This window comes from Garra rufa, chromosome 20, assembly GCF_049309525.1.
Source record: "Garra rufa chromosome 20, GarRuf1.0, whole genome shotgun sequence".
Lineage (NCBI taxonomy): Eukaryota > Metazoa > Chordata > Actinopteri > Cypriniformes > Cyprinidae > Garra > Garra rufa.
The window spans coordinates 32705774-32731709 of NC_133380.1; the positions used below are offsets into that span (position 1 = coordinate 32705774).

A 25936-nucleotide genomic window follows, 5' to 3' on the forward strand; every position below is an offset into this window, starting at 1 on the left:
AGTGAACTTCTCCTAAAAACACTATTTTGTACATGAATAATTATTTGTCAGTCTTGCAGAAGATAGCTTAATGCAAACGTGCTATATAGCCTAATATATAAAATTAAACCAACCCTTATTAATGTGCTAAAAAATGGCAGATTCCCTGGGGAAAGTTGCAAGAAAAAGAGCGAGAGTTTATACAGACCTAAGACACGTGTGTAGGTGGTGAGTGGGTAGATCGGAGCAGAAGGTCACACACACACACATGCACGCGCACACACATGATCTGAAAGCTGGACCTCAACAAGTGCGAGCAATCACGTTGTCATGGTAATGAGATACGCTGAATATTTGCCTCTTACCCTCAAATACTACAGTAAATACTATTTAAATACATATTGAAGATCATATTTCACATATCATAACTTTAGGTAGGCTACTTTTAAATGACAGTGTGACAGTGATAAGCAGTCATTAGATGATTCCGGCAGTATGAAAGCTCAGCGGGTGTTTTCGTTGCATACGCACAGTATTAAACGCCTCCCCCAATGAGACTTTATTAACGTGTTGATTCTTTCCGCCGTCGGGCAGTAGGTCGTTGATTTTTCTCTCAGGAAAAAAATCCTTAACCTCCTTTTCCCACGCAAAAATCACTTTCTCCGCCTTTTTGGTTTCTTTAAACCGGTGTGAACGCAGGGTATCGCGCATCTGTTACGCGCGACGTTACCAGAACGCGCACGGAGAACAGAAGAGATACAAGAAGAGCCGCTACGAAATGGTAAGTCGTGTTCTGCTGTTTTAAAATGAAAAGTGTATGAATACTCTAATATAAATTATAATCTAACATTTAACCGAGCTAACTTTGGATGAGGAAACAAATTGCCAATAGTATGAATTCTTCCTTTCGTTCTTTATTTTAGTTGGGTTGTCTCACCAAAATGCATACCCAAACAGTAATTCTGTATCTAAAACACCCTGTAGTCAGAAAACAGAAAAATAGTTTTCTTGTGATGTGGCTCAAGTGCAGATCTTTTGGTTCGCTATTGGAAAGTGGACAGGATGGGGTCAAGATTATGGTGCGGGTCAGCTTTGTAGTGCTCACCTGGGGTGTTTGTTGATGTGTGTATTTATGCTGATTTAAGATCAGTGATCAGACCACCAAGCAGGGATCAATAGAGGGAAAACTGGCCCTAGATCAGGTCAAAAGGTGTGCTGTGTACCTCTGCTGTCACTCAGTATGGGGTCACATGGAGGGTGAGAGAAGGTCAGGCCTTATAAAAAACTGTTTCATGTGTGTTTGGCATGAGTTGTGCTTTACCTGTGACCACTTCAGTCCAGTATCTACAGCACTAACACACTGCAGAGCAACCATGAGTGGTGAGTGAACCCATATCAAGGTTTTATACTGTAGAGTTGCTGTGTGATAAATAGTTTAGTTACCCAAATTTAATTAATGCTTTTTAAAGGTGTATTATGGAGTGTAATATATTTTAACGTCTTCTGACATTAGACACAAAGTAATTGATATTAGTGGTCTGTATAACGGCTAGTTATTTTGTCAGACAATTCAAAGTTTTAGAGTATTTTTCTAGGTTAAAAGCAATAATGCACCCCAAATATGATTTCTTTTATTTGTTGGAACAAAAACAGAAATGTATTGCATGGCCTTAGATGTTTTGTAATATAGAGCAGAGCAGATCACTTTTATGGTGCTCTTTTGTAATTTTCAGAGTTTGACGGCCTCAGTATTCATTCACTTCCATTGTATGGAAATGAGCAACCTGGACAGCTTTTCTTTTATGAGGAGTTTTGCTTGTGGGATTCCTGATAGAATTGCTTTAGTTTTCCTATTTGTAACACCATGTCTGAAATATGGAAGGCTGTTTCTGCCTTAAAGAGAAAAAAAAGCTAATTGGGAGGCAAAGTTTAAAATAATAGCTATTAAGAAATAATCCCATTGTAAAATATAAAGTTGAAATTATGTAGAGAAAATTAAAAAAAGTCATATTACAAGATATAAAGATGCAATTTCAAGGTTGTATTTTTGCAAAATTGCAAAAGGTACACTACCAGTCAGAATTTCTTGGACAGTAAGAATTTTATGTTTTTTAAAGAAGCCTCTTCTGCTCACCAAGCCTGTATTTATTTGATCCAAACAAGTACAGCAAAAAAACAGTAAAATTTTGAAAATTTGTACTATTTAAAATTACTGGGTTGTATTTAAATATATATTAAAATGTAATGTATTCCTTTGATTTCAAAGCTGAATTTTTAGCATCATTACTCCAGTCACATGATTTTTCAGAAATAATTCTAATATTCTGATTTGCTGCTCCAAAAAATATTTATTATTGTTATTATTATGTTGAAAACAGCCGAGTATTTTTTTCAGGTTTTCTTATTATTAATCTCTATTAAAATAATAAATAAAATTGTACTGACTAAAGCTTTTAAATGGTATAGTGTATAATGTTACGAAAGCTTTTTATTTCAGATAAATGCTGATCTTTGGATCTTTCTATTAATCAAAGAATCCTGAAAATGTTCTTGAGCAGCAAATCAGCATATAACAATGATTTCTAAAGGATCATGTGACACTGAAGACTGGAGTAATGATGCAAACATTTAGCTTTGATCACAGGAATAAATTACATTTTAAAATATTTTCAAATAGAAAGCAGTTATTTTAAACAAAAAATATTTCACAATGTTATGCTGTATTTTGGATCCAATAAATGCACTTAAAAAAACATTAAAAAATCTTACTGTCAAAAATTTTGACTGGTAGTGTAAAGTCACATTGTGAGATATGAAGTTTTGCAGAATTTTGCAGAAAAGTTGCAATTGCAAGATATAAAGTTGCAATTTCAAAGTCATAACTGCAAAATTTGAAGTCACCTTTCCAGATATAAAGTTGAAATTATGCAGAAAAACTGATTTGCAAGATATAAATTTGCAATTTCAAAGTTGTATAATTGCAATGTGTGAAGTCACACTGTAAATAAGTTGAAATTGTGTAAACGTCATTGTGAGATCTAAAATAACATTGTAATATATAATGTCGCATTGTGAGATATGTTACTGCAAATATTTCACGCCCATTGTGAGGTGTAGCCACTTTGTGATGTATAAAGTAACAAATTTAAGGTCGTAATTCCAAGATGTACAGTTTCATTTTTTAGATATTAAGTCAAGATGCTGTTTATTTATTTATTTATTTATTTATTTTACTACGCTGATTAATCTTTATTGAAAATGATACTGGGGAAATGTACTTCATCAACCATCAGTATGAGTTGCATTGGTTGAACTACTGCTTCAAGTTCAACGGGTGAATTCTTTTGCTGTTCATCATCCAATTCAGCCTCTACACAAATATGTGCTCAAGTCAGCTGTTGTGTGTAGCCCTGCGCTCTCAGCAGGTTCTTCACACTCACAGCTGACTCCAGAACAGCCCTCAGCATACACACCTTCACTTCCATCCTGGTGTGCATCTGAAACAGAATACACAATGACCAGCTCAGTGGAGACACTGTGTACTGCTTATCTGGAGGTCACATGATATTTGTTTGTTGTCTTCGGGATAAGCGCCTTCATAATGACATTTATTTTGTATTTACAGTTTTCATAATCAATTAGCGCATGCCATTACTGTAGCCTCTCATCAACATGGCATCAGCATGTCATTAAACAAGTTGGGATTGAAGTTGGTGCTTGAAGCATTGCTTCATTTCCAAAATAAAACATTTCTGATAATTTACTTGTCCAAAGTGTAAATATTTTGTGTTAGCACCATTGTTATCTGGCACTGCCTTAATAATCCTGGGCATAGGAATTGACCAGAGCTGCACAGGTTGTTGCTGGGATCCTCTTCCACTCCTCACGGAGCTGCTGGACGTTAGACACATGGTGCTTCTCCAACTTACGCTTGAGGATGCCCCACAGGTGCTTAATAGGGTTCAGGTCTGAGACATACTTGGCCACACCATCACCTTCAGCTTTAGCTTCCTCCGCAAGGCTGTTGTCAACTTGGTGGTGTGTTTGGGATCGTTATCATGTTGGAAAACTGCCGTTCGGCCTAGTTTCTGGAGGGAAGGCATCATGTTCTGCTTCAGAATGTACAGTACATAATGGAATCCATGTTTTCCTCAATGAACTGCAGCTCCCCAGTACCAGCAGCACTCATGCAGCCCCAGACCCCCAGACATGATGCTTGACTGTAGGCAAGACACAATTTTCTTGGTACTCCTCACCTGGGCATTGCCACACATGCTGGACACCATCTGAGCCAAACAAGTTTATCTTATAGTCTCATCAGACCACAGGACATGATTCTAGTAATCCATGCTCTTGGACAGGTTGTCTTCAGCAAACTGTTTGCGAGCTTTCTTGTGAGCCAGCTTCAGATGAGGCTTCCTTCTGGGACGACGCCTATGCAAACCGACTTGTTGCAGTGTGCGGCGTATGGTCTGAGCACTGACAAGCTGACCTTCTACTTCTGCAACCTTTAAAGCAATGCTGGCAGCACTCATGCATCTGATTTTTGAAGCCAGGTTCTGCACCTGACGCACAGAACGAGTGCTTAACTTCGTTGATCGACCCTTGCAAGCCCTGGTCCGAATGGAACCCATCATGGAAAACCTCCGTATGACGCTGACCACTGTAGTGTAACTCGGTTTCAGGGTGTTACTGAACCTCTAATAATGGCTGTATGTTGGGTTATTTTCAGAGGACAGTAAATCTATACTGCTATACAAGCTGCACATTGACTACTCTAAAATATATCCAAGTTTCATTTCATTAGAAGATATACTAAAATGGTTGCTGAAATGTGAGGGGTGTACTCACTCAGATACTGTATATATAAAAAAAGAAATACAGAACAGAAAAATGTTAAGTGTACTTGTTTTAAGTGGGCTTTGTGGTGTAGAGGTTAAAGAAATTCAAATTTTGTCAACATTTACTTGCATCATGTTGTTTCAAACCCATGACTGTCTGTCTCATGTTGAGCACAAAAGAAAATACTTAGAATAGTTAGGCTTTAGTACAAGTTTAAACTCTTTTCCTTTTCTTTCTGATTTTTTGGCCATAGTTTCCCACGAAACCCTCTTGGACCATGTATTAGAGCTTATTATGAACGAGAAGCCTCCAAACAGCACCAGTCTGTTTCTGAGTGAAGACTCTGAGAAGCCACAGCGCGCTGAAGAGGGGCTCCACCGTCTGTGCCGAGTGTTACAGAAGCAGATGTCGGGAAGCAGACGAAAAATGGGCGGCATCACAAGGAATAGCGTCAAGACATTTCTGCGGAGGAACACCTTCGTGATCTTCACAGTGGCTGCTGTGGCTTTAGGTAATGCAGTATATCATTGAGCCAAACAGCAGGAAAAGTCATGTTGGGCTTGTTTTTTGAAGTTTCAGATCTGTTTGACTGTATACAGGGGTGGTGTTGGGTTTCGCCCTGAGATCTCATAACCTGTCCGTCAGAGAGGTGAAGTATTTCTCTTTCCCTGGAGAGCTGCTGATGAGGATGCTTCAGATGCTTGTTCTACCGCTCATCGTCTCCAGCCTGGTAACAGGTACACCACAAATCACTTCACTCTCTATAGAGCATTCGCTAACACTTTAACTATCAGTTAACTAACAGCATGAACTAACGGTTAAAGGAATTGTTCACTCCAGAATGAAAATATCCTGGTAATTTACTCACTCCCATGTCATCCAAGATGTTCATGTTTTTCTTTCTTCAGTTGAAAAGGAGGTTTTTGAGGAAAACATTCCAGGAGTTTTCTCCTTCCTTCAGTGGTGGCGGGTTAAAGGTCCAAATTGCAGTTTCAATGCAGCTTCGTAGAGTCGTAGACTCACATTGCAGAGCTAGTGCAAGACGGGCATTTGTGGTTTAAATGTATATTCATTTTTATTCTTATTTTTTTTAGAAAATGACTGATCGTTTTGCTCAATAAGACCCTTTTTTCTCAGGTGGGATTGTTTAGAGCCCTATGAAGCTGCATTGAAACTACAATTTGGACCTTCAACCCACTGATCCCCATTGAAGTCCACTATATGGAGAAAAATCCTGGAATGTTTTCCTCAAAACCTTTAATTTCTTTTTGACAAAAGAAAGAAAAATCCTGGAATGTTTTCCTCAAAACCTTTAATTTCTTTTCGACAAAAGAAAGAAAAATCCTGGAATGTTTTCCTCAAAAACTTTAATTTCTTTTCGACAAAAGAAAGAAAAATCCTGGAATGTTTTCCTCAAAACCTTTAATTTCTTTTCGACAAAAGAAAGAAAAATCCTGGAATGTTTTCCTCAAAAACTTGAATTTCTTTTCGACAAATGAAAGAAAGACATGAACATCTTGAATGACGTTATCAGAATGTTTTTTATTCAGGATTGAACTAATCCTTTAAAGAGTAGTTCACATAAAATGAATAATTTTCATTCATAATTTGCTCACCCTCCAGACCTGTATGAATTTCTTCCTGTTGAACATAAAAGAAGATATTTTGATGAATGTTGGTGACCGAACAGTTGCTGGTAGCCATTGACTTCCATAGTGTTTGTTTCCACACTATGGACGTTAATGGTTACCAGCAACAGTTACCACATTTTTCCAAATATCTTCTTTTGTGCTCAACAGAAGAAAAATATTCGCACAGGTTTGGAGAGTGAGAACATGATGGCAATTTTCATCTTTGGGTGAACTACCCGTTTAACATTTCTTTACAGCAGGGTTTATTCTTCATTGATAATTTATGTTTTGTAAAACTATCGCTTGTAACGTATTCAGCGTCTATGCTTTCTGTGCTTTTGTTTTGTACAATTGTACTTTATAATTCTGTTCTATGTTACTGTTCACAACTTTAGGGTTTATAAGTTTTTCATTTCTTATTCAGAAAGGATGCATTAATTTGATCACATGTGCAACAAAAAACAAAACAAAACAGTAAAGACATTTAATTAAAATGTTACTGAAGATTTATTTTTTAAATAAATACTGTTTGTGTGTATCTATTCATCAAAAAATCTTAAAATGTATCACACTTTATGGAAAATATGAATCAGCACAACAGATAATAATAAGAAATTATTTTTAAATGGCAAATCACACTAGAATGCTTTCTGAAGGATCATGTGACATTGAAGACTGGAGTAATGATGCTGTAAATTCAGCTTTGATCACAGAAATAAATTACATTTTAAAATATTTTCAGCTAGAAAGTTTTTTTAAATTGTAATAATATTTCACAATATTGTTTTCACTGTATTCACTGTATCAAATACATTTTAATGAGCAGAAGAGAAGGTTTAAAAATTCGTAACAAACTTTTGAACAGTAGTGTACAGTGCCTTGCAAAAGTATTCATACCCCTTCATTTTTATTCACGTTTTGTTGCAGTATTATGTTAAACTGCTTTAAATTAGTTTTTCCCCACATCAATTTACACTCCATACACCATAATAATGACAAAGCAAAAACCAGATTTGCAAATTTTACAAATGTATTAAAAATCAAACACTGCAATAAGTACATTGCATAAGTATTCATACCCTCAACTCAGTACATAGTTGAAGCACCTTTACAGCCTCAAGTCTTTTTGGGTATGATGTAACAAGCTTTGCACATCTGCATTTGGCAATTATCTGCCATTCTTTGCCTCACCTTTTCACCTCTCAAGCTCTGTCAGCTTGGATGGGGGCTGGCAGACATTTTCTAGAGTCCTAGCTGTTCCAATCGTCTTCTATTATGGATACTGCAGGCTACATGCTTCTGTGAACCTTCAATGCAGCAGATTTTTTTCTGAACTCTTCCCTAGATCACTGCCTTAACGCAAGTCTGTCACTGAGCTCTACAGGCAGTTATCTTGACCTCAGGACTTGGTTTTTGCTCTGATATGCATTTTCAGCTGTTAGACCTTTTCTGAGAGGTGTGTGCCTTTCTAAATCATACTCATTCAAATGAATTTGCCACACTTTAACTCCACTCGAAGTGTAGTAACATCTAGAAGCAATATGAATGCTCCTGAGCTAAATTTTGAATGTCCCAGAAAAGGGTATGAATACTAATGCAACGGGATCTTTTCAGTTTTTTATTTTTAATAAATTTGCACAAATGTTAAAAACCTATTTTTTGCTTTGCCATTGGAGTAGGGAGTGTAGATTGATGTGGGAAAAAAGTAATTTAAAGTAGTTTAACATAAGGCAGCAATGTAACAAAATGTGAAAAAATGAAGGGGTATGAATAATTTCGCAAGGCACTGTATATAATAGCTATATTTTAATATATATTTAATAGTATATGTAAAAAAATACCAATTCTTTGCCACTGTGAAATGTGAAATTAATACATGCATAAGCTAAAACTATTTAATCAAAATCCATTATTTAAAGTAATCATGCTGCTTTATAGGATGATTGTCACTTCTGAAATGCTCAAGCACAGATCTTTTGTCTCTTTTTGCTGCGTGTCTTCAGGAATCTCCTCGTTAGACAGCAAGGCCTCAGGGAAGATGGGAATTCGGGCCATCGTCTACTACATGGTGACCACGTTTATAGCAGTCTTCATCGGTATCGTAATGGTGATTATAATCAGGCCAGGTAAAGGCAGCAGGGACAGTCCAGTGGCCTCTAGTGGCAGCATTGAGCCAGTGCAGGCCGCTGATGCTTTTCTGGACTTGATAAGGTGAGGAGAAAGTTTAGTTTGACCCCTGATGCTTGTTTATTTTTTGAATGCTATGAACTCAGATTTTTCTCATTGTTCTTATAGAAATATGTTTCCACCGAATTTAGTTGAGGCCTGCTTTAAACAGGTTTGTCTGTCCTTAAATTGTTCACATGGTTGAGGTTAAAAATATTCTTTTTCTAATATGTAATATCTAATGTCTTTCTAATTTCTAATATTCTGTTCAGACCCATTTGGTACAAGTAACATTACTAATCGCCCATTTTTCTTGCAGTACAAAACACTATACAAGAAAACCGTGCTGACCAAAAATGTCACCATCGTGGTCAATGCATCAGACAGCTTCAACTCTACAGATCTCAGCCAAGTGTCCAACCTCAGCACAGTCCTGCAGACCATCCAGGAGACGGTGGAAGAGGTGTTGCCTGTCTCAGGGTCCTCGAACGGCGTGAACGCCTTGGGGTTGGTGGTGTTCTCTATGTGCTTTGGATTAGTGATTGGAAACATGAAACAGCAGGGCCAGGCTCTCCGGGACTTCTTTGACTGCCTGAATGAAGCCATAATGCGCTTGGTGGCCATCATTATCTGGTTAGTGTGTAATTTGATGTTCTGATAACCTTCCTGTTGAATCTTTTATGTAAGGCAATTCATACTGACAATGACACAGATACAGATAATTTTTGTAGACCTACTACAGTTTATTTTGATATTTTTTGGGGGACCAAAAGGTAAATAAAAGGCAGTGTGATACTGTACAATGTAATAATGAGCAAAATTAAACTCATGTGATGTGACACACCAAACGTTTAATAATTAATTTCAATTAAATTAAAAATATAATTGAACATATTTTTGAAAATATTGATTAAGAGGTGTATACTCTGTGTAGAGAATTTTGGTTAGCTCAAAGAATTTAAGATGATCAATATATGTGTGTATATGCATGAGACTGTTCCTCTCATCACATATACACTGCAAACTCCACCAGGTCTTACGACCAATGAATAGGATGAAATGAGTTATTTAAAACATACATTTCAGTCAGGGAAAGTAGTTTAACTCACAGGAAATCGTGTATAATAATCGTCATTAAATATACGCAATTTCCAGTTTCTGATCAGTAACAGTAATAACGATATCGACTGGTTTCTTTGTCCAGCAAATTATTCAGCGATACCCATTACTCTGACGTTGGCCCGTCGTCACGGCAACGCGTTTTTACTAACCAGAACGGAGTTAAAACAATTGAACAGAATAGGGCTTAAGGTAGCAATATGAGATCGAAACAGTTTAAGTGACTTTGTAATGTAAGCATTCAGCACCGAGAATCATTATATGTGAATATATGGTTGTTTATTAAACTATTCTACTTACAAACGATCGCACATAGACAAACGTACATAAAACACAAATAGACAGAGAACGCGTGAGAGAGAGAGAGTAAGAGAGAGAGAGAGAGAGAGAGAGAGAGTAAGAGAGAGAGAGAGACAGACAGTGAGTTTGCAAAGGGACAGGAATGAAACGGTTCTGAACATCCTGAAATCGTTTCTTTTATAAAACGCCTTAAACGCAGCTATCTACGTTTGTAGAAAGGACGGATACTTGCAAGCTTGTTGTTGTTGTGCATTGTTCCGTTTGTGTTCAGTTCAGAAAGTCCTTTCCAGTTCCTTGAGAGTATCGCAGGCCTCATCATCTCCTCCGCTAGGTGAGACCCCCCCCCCCCCCCCATGGATCTGGGGGGAGGTGCGGGTGACGTGTCTTTGTGTCCCGAAGGCAAGAGCAAGAAAATGAGAGAGATGAGGGAAGGTTTATAAACCTGTAGGTCGTTCACGCCCACAGTTGGACCTTGACCAATCCGGTTGATCTGAGTTTTGGAGGGAAGATTGAAAGTCTTTGTCTCTCACAATGGGGTTTCGCATGTGGAAGCTGATTGGTTGTTTGGCCACAAAACTTTCAAAAGTTCAATAATACATATAAAGCAATGAGTTATTAAGATGCCACAAACATTAACATTTAGGGAATAATAAATGCTGCTCATAGACACCAAACATGATCTATGTATCTTCTCGTTTGACTGAGTGATTCTAAATGTGAGAGTCTTAGCATGCACAATAATTCACCTATTGCGGATTATTGTTTGAGGCCGACATACATAACAGAAACAACAATATAAGAAAAGGTAACACATTGATACGTGTACATTTCTATATAACTGTATGTGGGACTGCATGTCTGAATAAGGAAAGTCTATCTTTCCCTGCATTTCTGGTAGGAGTCTTATCTTGATGGTGGGGGGATGAGCTGGATAGTGAACAAAGGACTGGCTCATAGCACATAGGTGTTAATCATGGGGGAGAAGTCATTTAAGGAATATAACTAGTTATTTCATGTCTGATTGGCTCCATGCACTACACTCTGATATATTCAAGGTGTGATGAACATTTCTTGAAATGGTATATGAAAGTTTTTTTTTTTAAATAAATGAAACATTTTTAATATGTGACCCTGGACCACAAAACCAGTCATAAGGTTAAATTTTACAAAACTGAGATATATACATCATATGAAAGCTCAATAAATAAACTTTCTATTGATATATGGATTGTTAGGATAGGACAATATTTGGCCGAGATACATCTATTTGAAAATCAGGAATCTGAGGGTGCAAAAAATTCAAAATACTGAGAAAATCACCTTTAAAGTTGTCAAAATTAAGTTCTTAACAATGCATATTACTCATCAAAAATTACATTTTGATATATTTATAGTAGGAATTTTACAAAAAATCTTCATGGAACATGATCTTTACTTAATTTCTTAATGATTTTTGGCATAAAAGAAAAATCAATAATTTTGACCCATACTATGTATTTTTGGCTATTTCTACAAATATACCCCAGCGACTTAAGACTGGTTTTGTTTATGGTCCAGGGTCACATATATTATTATTATATATTATATTGTATATTAATATTATAATATTTTAAAAATACATAAACTAATCTTATAATAATGCATTAGTTTATCATATTAATGAGAAACCTTTTTATAATAGCAAATTAGTGTGTTATTATAATGTCATTAATATGTTTTTAAAAATTCCTATAAAATACCTGTCATAATTGTTTTGTTATGAAAACCTTTATACAATTTATACTCATTATTATACATACTAACTCATTATTATGAAAGTTTCTCATAATAATGTATTTATGTAATTTTTTTCTGTAAATATTATGACATATTATATAATATGTTTAATGTTTATAATAATTAAGTTTCGATTTTATGAGAAAGGTTCTCATTATTATGATATTCTAAAATATTATTATAATTATTATGAGAAATGTTCTCAATATAATAAAAGTCATAATTATATGAAATATTTGTATAATTATAATTGTGTAATTATGAGTATATTTTGGCATATTCATTTGTAATTATTAGAACGTTTCTAATTATAATGTTTTTTTTTTATATTGAAACAAAATTATACATATCATTAAAAATACCATGCAATAAAATTCAAAGTTAAAGGGTTAGTTTGTCCAAAAATGAAAATTATGTCATTAATAATTACTCACCTTCATGTTGACCTTTGTTCATCTTCTGAACACAAATTAAGATATTTTTGATGAAATCAGAGAGCTTTTTGACCTTGCATAGACAGGGCCCATAAAGGTAGCAAGGAAATTGTTAAAATAGTAAAAAATAACAACTTTCTGCAACAATGTCTGCTCTTTAAAGAAAACTGACATGGAAGAGAAGAAATTGTTGAATGAAGCTGTTGTTTTTGTTTTCTTTTTGCACAAAAAGTACTATCCCTTTAATTAACAAATAAAGGCTTCATTAATGCACGCATGTATGCGAATGTTATTTATCAAATTCATATTTATTAAAATCTACTATTTATTATATACTCATCGTACAATGTGTGTCCCATCTCTCCTCTGCTGAGCAGGTATGCTCCGGTGGGAATCCTCTTCCTGATTGCAGGGAAGATTGTTGAGATGAAGGATCTTGCTCAGGTTGGCGGACAGTTAGGGATGTACACGGTTTCTGTCATTGTTGGGCTGCTCATCCACGGCCTGTTCGTTCTGCCTCTGCTCTTCTTTGTGGTAACCAAGAGGAACCCTTTCACTTTCATCGCTGGGCTGCTGCAGGCTCTCATCACGGCTCTAGGCACGTCATCCAGGTAACCACGTTATTGACCTTTACAGTGGTGTGAAAAAGTGTTGGCCCCCTTCCTGATTTTTAATTTTTTTGCATGTTTGTCACACTTTAATATTTCAGATCATCAAACAAATTTAAATATTAATCGAAGATAACACAAGTAAACACAACAAGCAGTTTTTGAATTAAGTTTTTTTTATTATGAAGGGAAAACAAAATCCAAACCCACATGGCCCTGTGTGAAAAGGTGTTTGCCCCCTAAACTTAATAACTGGTTGGGCCACCCTTAGCAGCAACAACTGCAATCAAGCGTTTGCGATAACTTGCAATGAGTCTGTTACAGCGCTGTGCAGGAATTTTGTCCCACTCATCTTGGCAGAATTGTTGTAATTCAGCCACATTGGAGGGTTTTCGAGCATGAACCGCCTTTTTAAGGTCATGCCACAGCATCTCAATAGGATTCAGGTCAGGACTTTGACTAGGCCACTCCGAAGTCTTCATTTTGTTTTTCTTCAGCCATTCAGAGGTGGATTTGCTGGTGTGTTTTGGATCATTGTCCTGCTGCAGAACCCAAGTTCGCTTCAGCTTGAGGTCACCAACAGATGGCCGGACATTGTCCTTCAGGATTTTTTGGTAGACAGCAGAATTCATGGTTCCATTTATCACAGCAAGTCTTCCAGGTCCAGAAGCAGCAAAACAGCCCCAGACCATCACACTACAACCACCAGATTTTACTGCTGGTATGATGTTCTTTTTCTGAAATGCTGTGTTACTTTTACGTCAGATGTAATGGGACACACACCTTCCAAAAAGTTCAACTTTTGTCTCGTCAGTCCACAGAGTATTTTCCCAAAAGTCTTGGGGAACATCAAGATGTGTTCTGGCAAAACTGAGACAAGCCTTTATGTTCTTTTTGCTCAGCAGCGGTTTTCGTGTTGGAACTCTGCCAGTCTCTTTCTTATGGTGGAGTCATGAACACTGACCTTAACTGAGGCAAGAGAGGCCTGCAGTTCTTTAGATGTTGTTGTGGGGTCTTTTGTGACCTCTTGGATGAGTCGTCGCTGCGCTCTTGGGGTAATTTTGGTCGGCTGGCCACTCCTGGGAAGGTTCACCACTGTTCCATGTTGATAATGGCTCTTACTGTGGTTCACTGGAGTCCCAAAGCTTTAGAAATGGCTTTATAACCTTTTCCAGACTGATAGATCTTAATTACTTTCTTTCTCATTTGTTCCTGAATTTCTTTGGATCTCAACATGATGTGTAGCTTTTGAGGATCTTTTGGTCTACGTCACTTTGTCAGGCAGGTCCTATTTAAGTGATTTCTTGATTGCGAACAGGTGTGGCAGTAATCAGACCTGGGTGTGGCTAGAGAAACTGAACTCAGGTGTGATAAACCACAGTTTATCATCACATGTTTTAACTTTTTCACACAGGGCCATGTGGGTTTGGATTTTTTTTTTCTCTTCATAAAAAACCCCCTTCATTTAAAAAACTGCATGCTGTGTTTACTTGTGTTATCTTTGATTAATATTTAAATTTGTTTGATGATCTGAAACATTAAAGTGTGACAAACATGCAAAAAAAAAACTCAAAGTACTTTACACATTCCACAGCAACAATACAGAGCAAATAGTTTGTTGTTGTTGTGACAGTTAACTGAGATGAAGATCAGCTGGTCCAGTAGCAGATGGTGTTTCTAAATAATATACATTAAAAACCCCATGGAATGATTTTATGAATGTTGTGTGGATGTATTTTCTATTTAAACTGAACACAGCACAGCACTTTTTTATTAATATTTAAATCCAGAAATTCAAATTGTATTATTAATTACTCACCTTCACGTTGTTCTAAACAGGTCTTTCCACGATCAAGGCACAGAAATGTAGTAAGGACATTGATGAAATAGCCCATGTGACATCAGTGGTTTAACTTTAATTTTATGAAGCTAAGAGAATATTTTTTGTGCAACAAGAAAACAAAAATAAAAGCTGTTCTGCAAAAATGACTTCTCCTCTGTGTCACTGTTGGCACCATTAATGAGACATTTTTCAACAATGTCCTTACTACCTTTCTGGGCCTTGAACATGGTAGTTATGTTTGCAGCCTATGCAGGGTCAGAAAGCTCTTGGATTTCATCAAAAATATCTTAATTTGTTCTGATGATGAACGAAGGTCTTACAGGTTTGGAACGACATGAGGGTGAGTAATTAATGACAGAATTTAATTTTTTTGGATAATCTATCCCTTTAAAGCCCAGGTAGTATTTATGATTTCTAGATTCTAGATAGCATTATATTGGACAAATATTTGCAAGATCCACTATATTTTTGAAATGTTATTATATTATAATTTGACTATATATATATACAGTGTCATTCATTTAATATGATTTGATATCAGTAATATGATTTTTTGGTCTTGTCTGACAGATTTTAAATGTATATCTGCTAAAAGTTTATTTTGTCATACTTTAGTACTATGCTAGGACAGACTTATTATAATCAACTAAAATTAAAACCATAGAAAACAAAAAACAAAAAAAACATTTGCATTACTTGAAATAAATGTCAGCTGAAATAAAATATAAAAAACATAAGCTTATTTCAGCTAGGCAAAATGTATTCATTTTTATTTCAGTTTTAGTTATTTTAGTGCACAAAAATAAACTAAATAAAAACGAAAAAGTATATAGACATTTTTAAACAATACAAAATACAAAAATGACAACTTTAACTAAAATTAATATTAATTCATAAAAATAAAATATAATTCAAAATGTTATGAAAAACTATAATAGTATCTAAATGATACTAAAACTAGCATATAAATAACTTCAAAGCTAAAAGTGCACAAATCTTTGGCATATGATCTGATTAAAAAGTATTGAATTTTATTATTTTCCTCCATTTGTCCCTGTATAGTTTGCTTGTCATTTAGAAGACACTTATTAATCAAATAAACAGCCACGAGATTCTCATCCTGAATTATCATCCATTGTAATTTAATCAAACGTTGCAGTGTTTATCTATTTATTTACACTTAGTCATCCTAATTAAAACACATAGTATGCTGTACACAGTTATAAGTATACGTTAGACATGAGTTCTCCATTTTTAAATTAAATTTTCAATTTCTATGCTCAAGGGCACAATGGCAGTCTTAGTAATTCAATTCTCCTAAATAGATTTCAGTTGCTATGTATTGTTTTGACCGCACACAACATTACAGTATTATTATCTTCTTGTCTTCCTCAGTTCTGCCACCCTGCCCATCACCTTCCGTTGTCTTGAAGAAAACAACCATGTGGACAAACGAGTGACACGTTTCATTCTGCCAGTTGGAGCCACAATCAATATGGATGGCACTGCTTTGTACGAGGCCGTGGCGGCCATTTTTATCGCCCAGGTCAATGACATGGACCTGAACTTTGGGCAGATCCTCACTATCAGGTGAGTTTTGTCAAGCACAAGTACTGAAGGAGTGTTTATCACTTATCAGTTTTTACTTCGCCTTTCTCCTTATTACAAACAATATCTCCTGTGGGATATTTTCCATCAAAGTCCAAATTAACAAGCCCTCATGTTTCCTGCAGCATTACGGCGACCGCCGCTAGCATCGGAGCAGCAGGCATCCCTCAGGCTGGGCTGGTTACCATGGTGATAGTATTGACATCGGTGGGACTGCCCACAGAGGACATTACACTGATCATCGCAGTGGACTGGTTCCTGTGAGTCTCTCTCAAATGTCACGCTGAAGTATGCGGCTCCAGTAGAGAGCACTCTCTCAAAGGTTATTGATACATAATGCAGACTGCTAATCTGAAGGAGTGCTGCCAATGTTGACACGCTCGGCTGTCATATCGAGCATCCATAATACTGAACAATGAATTGCATACATTGAATGTTTCTCCTCAGTGACTTACTTGAGTGTGATGTGCATGAAGTTTATTTATTTAACAGATCACTAACTCTTTCCCTGCCATTGATGAAATTGTCTGGCTTTTTGTGTTTTCACTGTTATACAGTAGGAGGCACTATTACACATCTTCTGAAAGAGATCAAACATGGTGAAGAAGAAGCATCAGAAACAAGCGATTGCTTATATAAGCAGATGCATGTGTAAAATGACATGATTATCAAACAAACTGAATAGAAATCAAAACTGCCTAATGTTATCGAATAAAATGTTGAGCAAGGAACACACATTTTCACATTTATGCGATAACATGGGTTTTACACATTTAAATTATGTTAAAAACCAATCACAACACCGTTGCACCTGCATAGCAACACTCTAGCAAATATAGTACCCTAGCAACATGTCAAAAACCATTCAAAACACCTCAGTGTATGAATAGAAACATCCTGACTACCACTCCAACGTCCTAGCAACATTACAAAAAACATTCAGAACACTTTAGCATCTGCATAGCAACACCCTGGCAACCCCCTAACAACACCTTGGCAACCAGCCACAGCATCCTAGAAACTACATAGCAACATGCTGAAAACACTCAGAACACCTCAACACTTGCAATGTCCTTTCAACCACCTACCAACAACTTGGCAATCACCTAAAACACACTAGCAGCTGCGTAGCAACACCTTGACAACAACCTTAGAAACCACCTAGTGACCACCTTGGAAACATCTACAACACAACAGCAACTGCATAGCAACACCTCGGCAACCACTCTTGTAGCCTTCTAAAGAATGCCTTGGCAACCATCCACAACACGCCAGCAAATGCAGAGTAACACCTTGGCAACCATCCTAGAAACCACCTAGAGAATATCTTAGCAACCACCCACAACTTCCCAGCAATTGCATAACATAATGTTGAAAACCACTCAAAGCACCATAATACCTGCATAGCAACACCCCAGTAACCATCTACCAACAACTTGGCAACCACTCACAACACACTAGCACCAGCATAGCAACACCTTGGCAACCACTCTTGTAGCCACCTAGAGAATTCCTTGGCAACCATCCACAACACACCAGTAACTGCATAGCAACCCCTATGGCAACCATCCTAGAAACCACCTAGCAACCACCTTGGCAACCAACCACAACACACCAGCAACTGCATAGCGACACCTTGGCAGCCACTCTTGTAGTCACCCTGGAACATCTTGGCAACCACTCACAACATCACAGCAACTGCATAACGTAATGTTGAAAACCACTCTGAACATCATAGTACCTGCATAGCAATACCCTGGCAACCACCCAAAACACCATAGAAACTACATAGCAACATGCTAAAAACACTCAGAACACCTTAACACTTGCAAATACAACACCCTAGAAACCAATCCCAACACATTTTCACCTGCACAGAAAGACCTTGACAACCACCCACAACCCTAGAAACTGTGTAGCAACATCCTAAACACTGTAAACTTCTTAGCATCTGCATAGCAACACCCTGGCAACCATCGCAACACCATAACAAATTGTCAAAAATAGCATAACACCCTAACAACACTTTGGAAACCATCGACAATACCCTAGAAACTAAAACCAGAACAATCAGAACAACCAAATCAAAACCACCTAAAAACACATTGGCAACCACCCACATCTTAAAAAACACTCATAACACCTTAGCACCTGCATAGCAACACCTTGCCAAACACCCAAAAAAACACCTACAATGCCCTAGCAACACGCTAAAAACCACCTTAGCACCTGCATAGAAACACCCTGGCAAACATCCAAAATAACAAAAATATCAAAACATAGTCACACCCTAGCAACACTTTGAAAACCATCCACAACACCCTAGAAACCAATCACAACACATTTTCACCTGTATAACAAGACCTTGGCAACCACACACAACACCCTTGAAGCTGCGTAGCAGCATCCTAAAAACCACTCTGAACACCTTAGTGCCTTGCATAGCAACACCCTGGCAACCACTGCAACACCATAGCAAAATGACAAAATTAGCATAGCAACACTTAGCAATCCATAACACCCTATAAACCAATTAGAACCTGCATGGTAACACCTTAGCAACCACCTAAAAACACAGTGGCTATCACCCACATCTTGGAAACAACTCACAACACCTTAACCAGTTAGATCACTTCAGAGCCATAGAGAAACAGAGTTGCGACACTCCCATAGGCTTCCATAGGAACTGAGGAATGCGGAAGTAAAGCGTGTCATGGAGCGGCCAATAGTTCCAAACAACCAATAGCTCCTCCATAGAAGCCCATTCATTTCAGAATTTCTCAAGCAAAGCCGCTGGTAAATTGAAGAAATTACTGCATTTTTTTACATTTTAACACATCAGTTGACCTCTCGGAAAACTGGCCAGTAGTGGTATTTTATGAAGCGTGTTATAGTTAATGTTTATCGTTAAAAAATAAACAGTTATACTGTAAATGCAGTTAGATAACTTGAGAAACACCGTAATAGCGTCCATAACCAGATACTAGTTGTCATATTTTTACATTTTTAGTCTTTCTGCAATCTTTCTCTCACTGTAGGAGGTTGAATGAGTTTCAGTAAAGACTGCGTTCAAGAAATACGATAAAAATGTATGCTGAATGCAATTCGTTGCCTTGTGTTTTTTAAAACACTATTTTCATCTTTTCTATTATGTTAAATGCCATTTTTGCTTGCCTTTTATAATATTCAGTTATGTTGTATATTTGAATATCATAAAATAGCATGAGTAAAATACTTTTTATTTATTTAACATTAAATCGTTAAATCGAAACATATAAAAAATGTTTGATCATGTCCAAATACACATTCAAATGTATTTTACCTTAAATATCACAGTAACTATAATATAAACACTATATTAGAAAATGTTATCTTTTAAATGGTCAGGATCATTATTGCACATATTATTTAGTACAAAAAAAACCTCCTCAAAATATGAACTAAATAGAACTGGACTAAATATTACAATTATTTAATTGAATAAAAGTTACACTTAAGGTGTTTGGTCACATTTGACTGCCAAAAAGTATGAGAACATATTAATTATGTCTCTTTATCACTGCCCAGAATAAAATGTGATTGTAAAGCGTATTCAGAGAAGTTATCAATACACAATCAATGCACATTATGTGTTAATAATTACTCGAAATTGCAGCAAATATAGTGAAACTACTGTCTATCCTACTTAAACCCATTCAAACACATTGACAGCGTGAAGTTGTTTGGAACTATTAAGAGCTCCATGAACCACGTGACCGCGCAGCGGCGAGATCAAAGCATGTCGCAACTCTCTTTCTCTATGGCTCTGGATCACCTTAGCACCTCCATGGTAACACCTTAGCAACCACGTTAAAACACTTTGGAAACCATCCAAAACACCCTAGAAACCAATCAGAACACTTGAACATCTGCATGGTAACACCTTAGCAACCACCTAAAACACATTAGCAACCACCCACTTATCTTATAAAACAACTCATAACACCTTAGCCACTAGGCTTGCTAGATAGACGGTGTTGACGGTGTTACCGGTTTTAAGACGCAACACCGGTGACATCACTTTTCCACCGTGACACCGTCTCCACTTTTTTTTTTTTAAGTATTAGTTTTTTTATTAAATATTTATTTGAATTGAATGGAAAATATTATTCTAAATAATTTACTTAAGACGAGAGCATGCAATATAATTAAAAACTAAACATAGCTAGAATGCGTCATATTTCATTTATCACGTGAGGAGTTCGCGCTTACATATAATAAACAGCGTAAAAGTTAAGCATGTTTGGCCGAGCCCGGGGCACTCCCCCTGCCCAGGGAGAGGGATGCTGAAAACAAGAGATGATGAAGGTCAGACTGCTTGGCTATTTAAAGGGATTCTCTTGTAGTGCTTGGATACGGAGTGTGATTGCTGATGGTGAATTGGCCGTGTTAATTATCTGTGCGAGGAGTCGAATTTACAGAAAGAGAATGGCGGACGATTTAGTGTCCAAAAGCACCTGTTTGGCAATATTTTGGGTCCAAAGTTTTTTTTTTGTAGTTTCGTTGTCGTCCATTAAAACAATTGACGCCGAATTGCCAATTCCCGCAAAACTGAAAGTGAAAGTATAATACGCACGCATTTATAAGCTATTTAAAAGCAGAAAAAAGAGCAAACCCCCACCCCCACGGTGATACCGGTATTACCGGTGTTGTCACGTGCCGATTAACCGGTGGGGAAATTTCCTCATCGTCACAACCCTATTAGCCACTCAAAACACCTTAGAACCTGCATAGCCACACCTCATAGACAATGCCTCATAATACTCTAGCAACACCATGGTATCCAGCTTTTTTACTTTGTTACATAGTTAAGCACCATTCACGGTTTTAGAAATTGGCTTTAATGTAAATTTGTTTGTGTGGTTGTTCAGGGATCGACTCAGGACCACCACCAATGTGCTGGGAGATTCATTCGGCGCCGGAATTGTTGAGCATCTATCACGTCAGGAACTCCTGAACCAGGAGGTGGAAATCAGCAACTCTGTGATTGAGGAGAATGAGAAGCCATACCAGCTGATCTGTCAGGAGAATGACTCTCTCAAACATCGCAACAGTGAAACCACCATGTAATTACCCTCAAATCATTAGAGTTCACACAAATAGACTGTAAAAAATAATGGACAACATGTCTTCACTTCAATCCACGACAGAAAAATGAAACCAAAATATCCCAGTATGGCCCTGTCCCAAATGGCACACTTAACGTGCACTTGCGGTCTTGCATACTTACAATGGCTGCAGCCTAGATGTGTCTGTTAAGTGGAGAACATTGTAGGGTGTCCCATTCATCATTTTACCTTTCAGAATGGTGCTCATGAGCACCCCCCTTTGTGACCGTTATGCGCCCTCAATGCGCAGCTCTGCCAAGCCCGGCGAGCTTCGCGGCAGACTTCCAGTCAAAGCGGCATTACGTCACGAAATTGTGGATTTAGAGGACGACCACAAAGGTTTAGGTTGTGATTTGGGACAGGGCCTATGGTTGCTGTCATCTTGCGCTGATGATATCATTTGGACCCCAAGTCTGCACAGTAGTGCTCGTGAGGTGAAGCTGCGGTCCCAACCAAACTGCACACCCAATCGCAAGCTCATGACACTGCAGCCCATATTTTGAGAGGAGTGTAACTGCATCCTGGACATCTCCAAGTGGGGGTAGGAACTCCAAAATGGGGTGGGAGCTCCAAAACAGGGTGTGACTTCCTTCCATTGACAGAAAGACACGACATACATTATTTGTTTTCCCAGCCCAGTTCAACGCATGAAAAAGATTTCATTGATCATGTCAATCTTAGTGCTAATTTCCTACGAGATGCTACGACCGATACTAACCCGGAAATCCTACACCCTAATTGTAGCCAATAAAATTGGCTGCTGGGCTGAATAGTCCGCTAAAGAAAATGACAGTTCAGGAGGTAAGGAGTCAAGAAGATCCCGACCAGAGGCTTAAGCTGCTTGCAACTCCGCAACCGAACTTCGCTGGACAACTGGACCTTTTTAGTTACACCCAGAGAGTCACTTACCCATCCCACCCCATCCTTTGCATGTAAAGACCGCCCCTCTTTTAAAGTTATCGCCCAGTTTTTGGAGTTAACGCCCCATTTTGGAGATCTCCGGGCTGCAGTTATATCTAGTTGCATTTTTATAGCATCTAATTACTAATAGGGTATCACGATAAATCGATTTATACAACAGTTTTAGTTCATGTTTAAAGTTCAAATATGCAGTTTGTTAATAAAGATAATGTCTATTTGAAAATTTGTGTCAACGTTTTTGGACATATGAGCTCCAGATCCTCAGCAGCCGTTCTGCATTTATGAACCCGCCCGAGAGCACCTCACCTCGGCCAGATCTTCTGGAACTTACTGCTGGATCTGATGTCTCTATAGTGGTTACACATTTGATATAATTCGTTATGGATAAATCTAACAGTAGTCTTTGATCTCATTAATCTATTATTTGTTCTTATGTTTATGTAAATTTAATGCTGTATATCAAAGCGCTGCCTTTGTACTTTTGACTGAATTGCCTAGCAACTTTTAATATGGCTGTTGTTGTCTATTAAATACTATTATTCAATAAATAGAATTTTATACAAATAATAGTATTTAACAATACTGTTTAGTATTGAGAAATGGTGCGTTCATGATGGTGATTTTAATTACATTGTTCCGCTATTAGATGGTGACCAGTGACTATTATAAGTCAGCAGGAAAGACTTTTACACTGAAAAGTTAACGCTATAAATGTTATAAAAGTTATTTTTAGTTTTAACCTGACGCAGCGAACAAATGCACTGAGCAGCAAAATTACTCTTAACAGATGAAAAGATATTAATGTTACGACAAAGATAACGCTTTCCTAAGTAGATATTCAAATGTTTATTTTGAATACGAGACCAATCTGAAGAATGAATGCTGTATCAGATGCAGGTAATCACACTCGCCCAGTCCATCTCTCTCTCACAATACTCTACATAATACAGTAAGCTTTTAATACAGTAATACTGTACAATTAGCTTTTAATGAAGCAACTCAACGTTCTTTCATTACTAGTTCTAAAATGATGTTTTCTAATTAGTATTGGAGGCTTGGGCTCAGCTGTTCAACTGTCAACTTTAGATTTGAATCCGTGGCAGAAGGCAGTAGTTCTGCACAAAAGAGGGCTTTTAAAGATGCTCCGTTGTTATTTTATGTATTTATGTATTTAGGCCGTTGAACGAGTAGACGTGAGATACCTAAGGCCAAATCACAGCAGTGCCGATATACAGCCATATCTTACCTCTACTCATGTGACATTGCTCATTTGTGGATCAATTCTGTGATTCTCACTGGAATTGATTCTGAGCATAGTTTTTACCAGCAGATAGCATTTTAGGCCAGTTTTTAACCGTTCAACTGAGTACTTTAGGGGGTTAAATGTACTTGGCTTTTATGCTGTTATGACGTGAGATTAATGTAAGCACAGCCCACTGTTAACACTCTTGTAATTCACTTTAGCCTTTTTGAACTTTATGAATAATAATTTTAAGTTCAAGTGGTGTGTGTAAGGAACTGGAAGCAAGCAGAGTATGGCTTTTTCTTAAGCACGCAGGTCCATCTGCTGTTAAAAACTAAGCTCAGAATCGATTCAAGAGAGAATCGTGATGCATTTGGAAAATTGCAGAATCGATCAATGAATCAATTTATCATGACACCCCTAATAACTAATTAAAAGCAAATTTATAAAAAAAAAAAAAAAAAAAAACTAACACTTGAACATACATCAGCATGATAAGAACTACCTAAAATGGTGTGAACTATCTCTGGGAAAAATGTTTTTGAAGTTTAATTTAATTTTTAGTTTGTCTCAGGTCCCATTTGGTTTACATGGACAGGGCGGGGTTTGTATTGCAGCTAGCCACCAGAGGGCGATGTTTTGGCTTCACTTTTCAGGTCGTGTGAGGCACACTTGTTCATACCTAAAGCACTGTTATATACACATATATCAATTCTGAAAATCAGAACATGTTCAATAAAATGTTGTAAAAGAAGACATATCAGTAAGTTGAGAATAACAAGTGACACATCAATGCGAATGTAAGATTTGTTGTTTTAATCATCAGCATTTTCATTTCCCAAGTAGCACCCAACTAAAATAACACTATGCTAGTTTTATAATGCTGATTTTAGACTGTTAAAAACATCAAGGTCTTTGTAAATTGTTTAAAGTACACTGTTTTAGGGTACGTTTTTAATGTCAATAAACCAGCATTATTACTTAATGCTATATTACCTCATATACACAATGCCAAACTCACAGAAGACACATGTAGAGACAAAGGGAACCTTTTTTGAGTTACTTTGAGGTCTTATGGTGGTTTTGATATCCAGTTTATCAATAATGTAATTTTTGTAGATGTTTATATATTGTACTCAGTTATTTATATTATGTAATATTTATTTGATGAATTTTGCTTTGCCTTACTGTTTTGTGATGGATTGTGAAGTATGTAAGTATAATTCCTCCCTTAAAGGGACAGTTCACCCTCACCCTCCACTTTTTTAGAAACCTGTATGAGCTTCTGTATTCAAAAGAAGATTTTTTGAAGAATGGTGGTCACCAGACCGTTGGCGGTAGGCATTGATTTCCACATTATGGAAATAAATACTATGGAAGTCAATGGCGGAATTTTCATTTTTGGGTGAACTATGCCTTTAAGAATGGCTTTTATTAAGATAATTTGTTTGGATTCATTCTTGATAGCACATATCAACAGGATGTAAAGTTTTGGTGGAAAGTGGTTTATGAAAAATAAGAGTTTTGTTTTGTGGTGGAATATGACGGATTAATCAAATTTGTTCTGGTTCTTCAGTCAGTTTGTTTTGTGCTTTGCTGGTTGTTTTAAGCATTTTTGGTATCTATTTGCCAGCTTCATAAATATCCTCAGAATTTGCTACCCAGCTGTGTCTGTGTGAAATACTTGAATGTTACCACAGTCTGGAGGTCCCATTTCAGCATTAGTATTATGGATTCACTTCACAATCCTCTCTGTTGGGTTTTGATAAACTGTAGGTTATATACTTTTAGTAGAGATCGCTTTTAAATGCAAAATGTGTGAAAATGGTATAATGTTTTAATAATTCTTATAAGTATATGGTACTATTTTGTATTGTACTTATTTATTTTGAGCTTGACTTCGAGTTAATGGTCTAGTGTGAACAACAATTTGACTTGAATTGTTTGGTATTTTGGAAGGTGTTAAAATGAATAAATGTCTCAGGAATAAAATGACTCAGTTTACAGTGTTTTTCTTAACAAAACAAACTACATCACATGTTGTCACCGAATGCCAGCACATGACTTTATATTATCCACAAAACAGCACCCTCTAGTGGTGTGTAATAGTAGGCTTCAAGAATTTTTACCTGAATGCATGTCTCTGTTAATTGTTAGATGAAGTTAAAGAAACCTCAGACATAGCTACTACTGTGCGCTAAGCATGAACATGTATATCATCCAGCCATCCACTGAAATGAGCAAATATGTCACTCTGAGAGGAACTTTCCTATATCATCCCTATAGCTCAAACAGTACAGTATAGCGCTGTTATCAAGT

The 25936-nt window shown here is 36.9% G+C and overlaps 1 protein-coding gene across 1 annotated transcript; it reads left to right on the forward strand.

The window, feature by feature from the left end:
• The first annotated feature begins 5079 nt into the window (after window positions 1–5079).
• slc1a6 (solute carrier family 1 member 6) lies at window positions 5080–25589 on the forward strand. Its single transcript, XM_073825716.1, has 9 exons — window positions 5080–5332; window positions 5421–5558; window positions 8456–8663; window positions 8748–8790; window positions 8938–9251; window positions 12625–12858; window positions 16094–16288; window positions 16432–16566; window positions 21217–25589. The coding sequence occupies exons 1-9, from the start codon at window positions 5116–5118 to the stop codon at window positions 21413–21415; spliced, it is 1683 nt and encodes a 560-aa protein (XP_073681817.1). The 5' UTR covers window positions 5080–5115; the 3' UTR covers window positions 21416–25589.
• The last annotated feature ends 347 nt before the right edge of the window (window positions 25590–25936 follow it).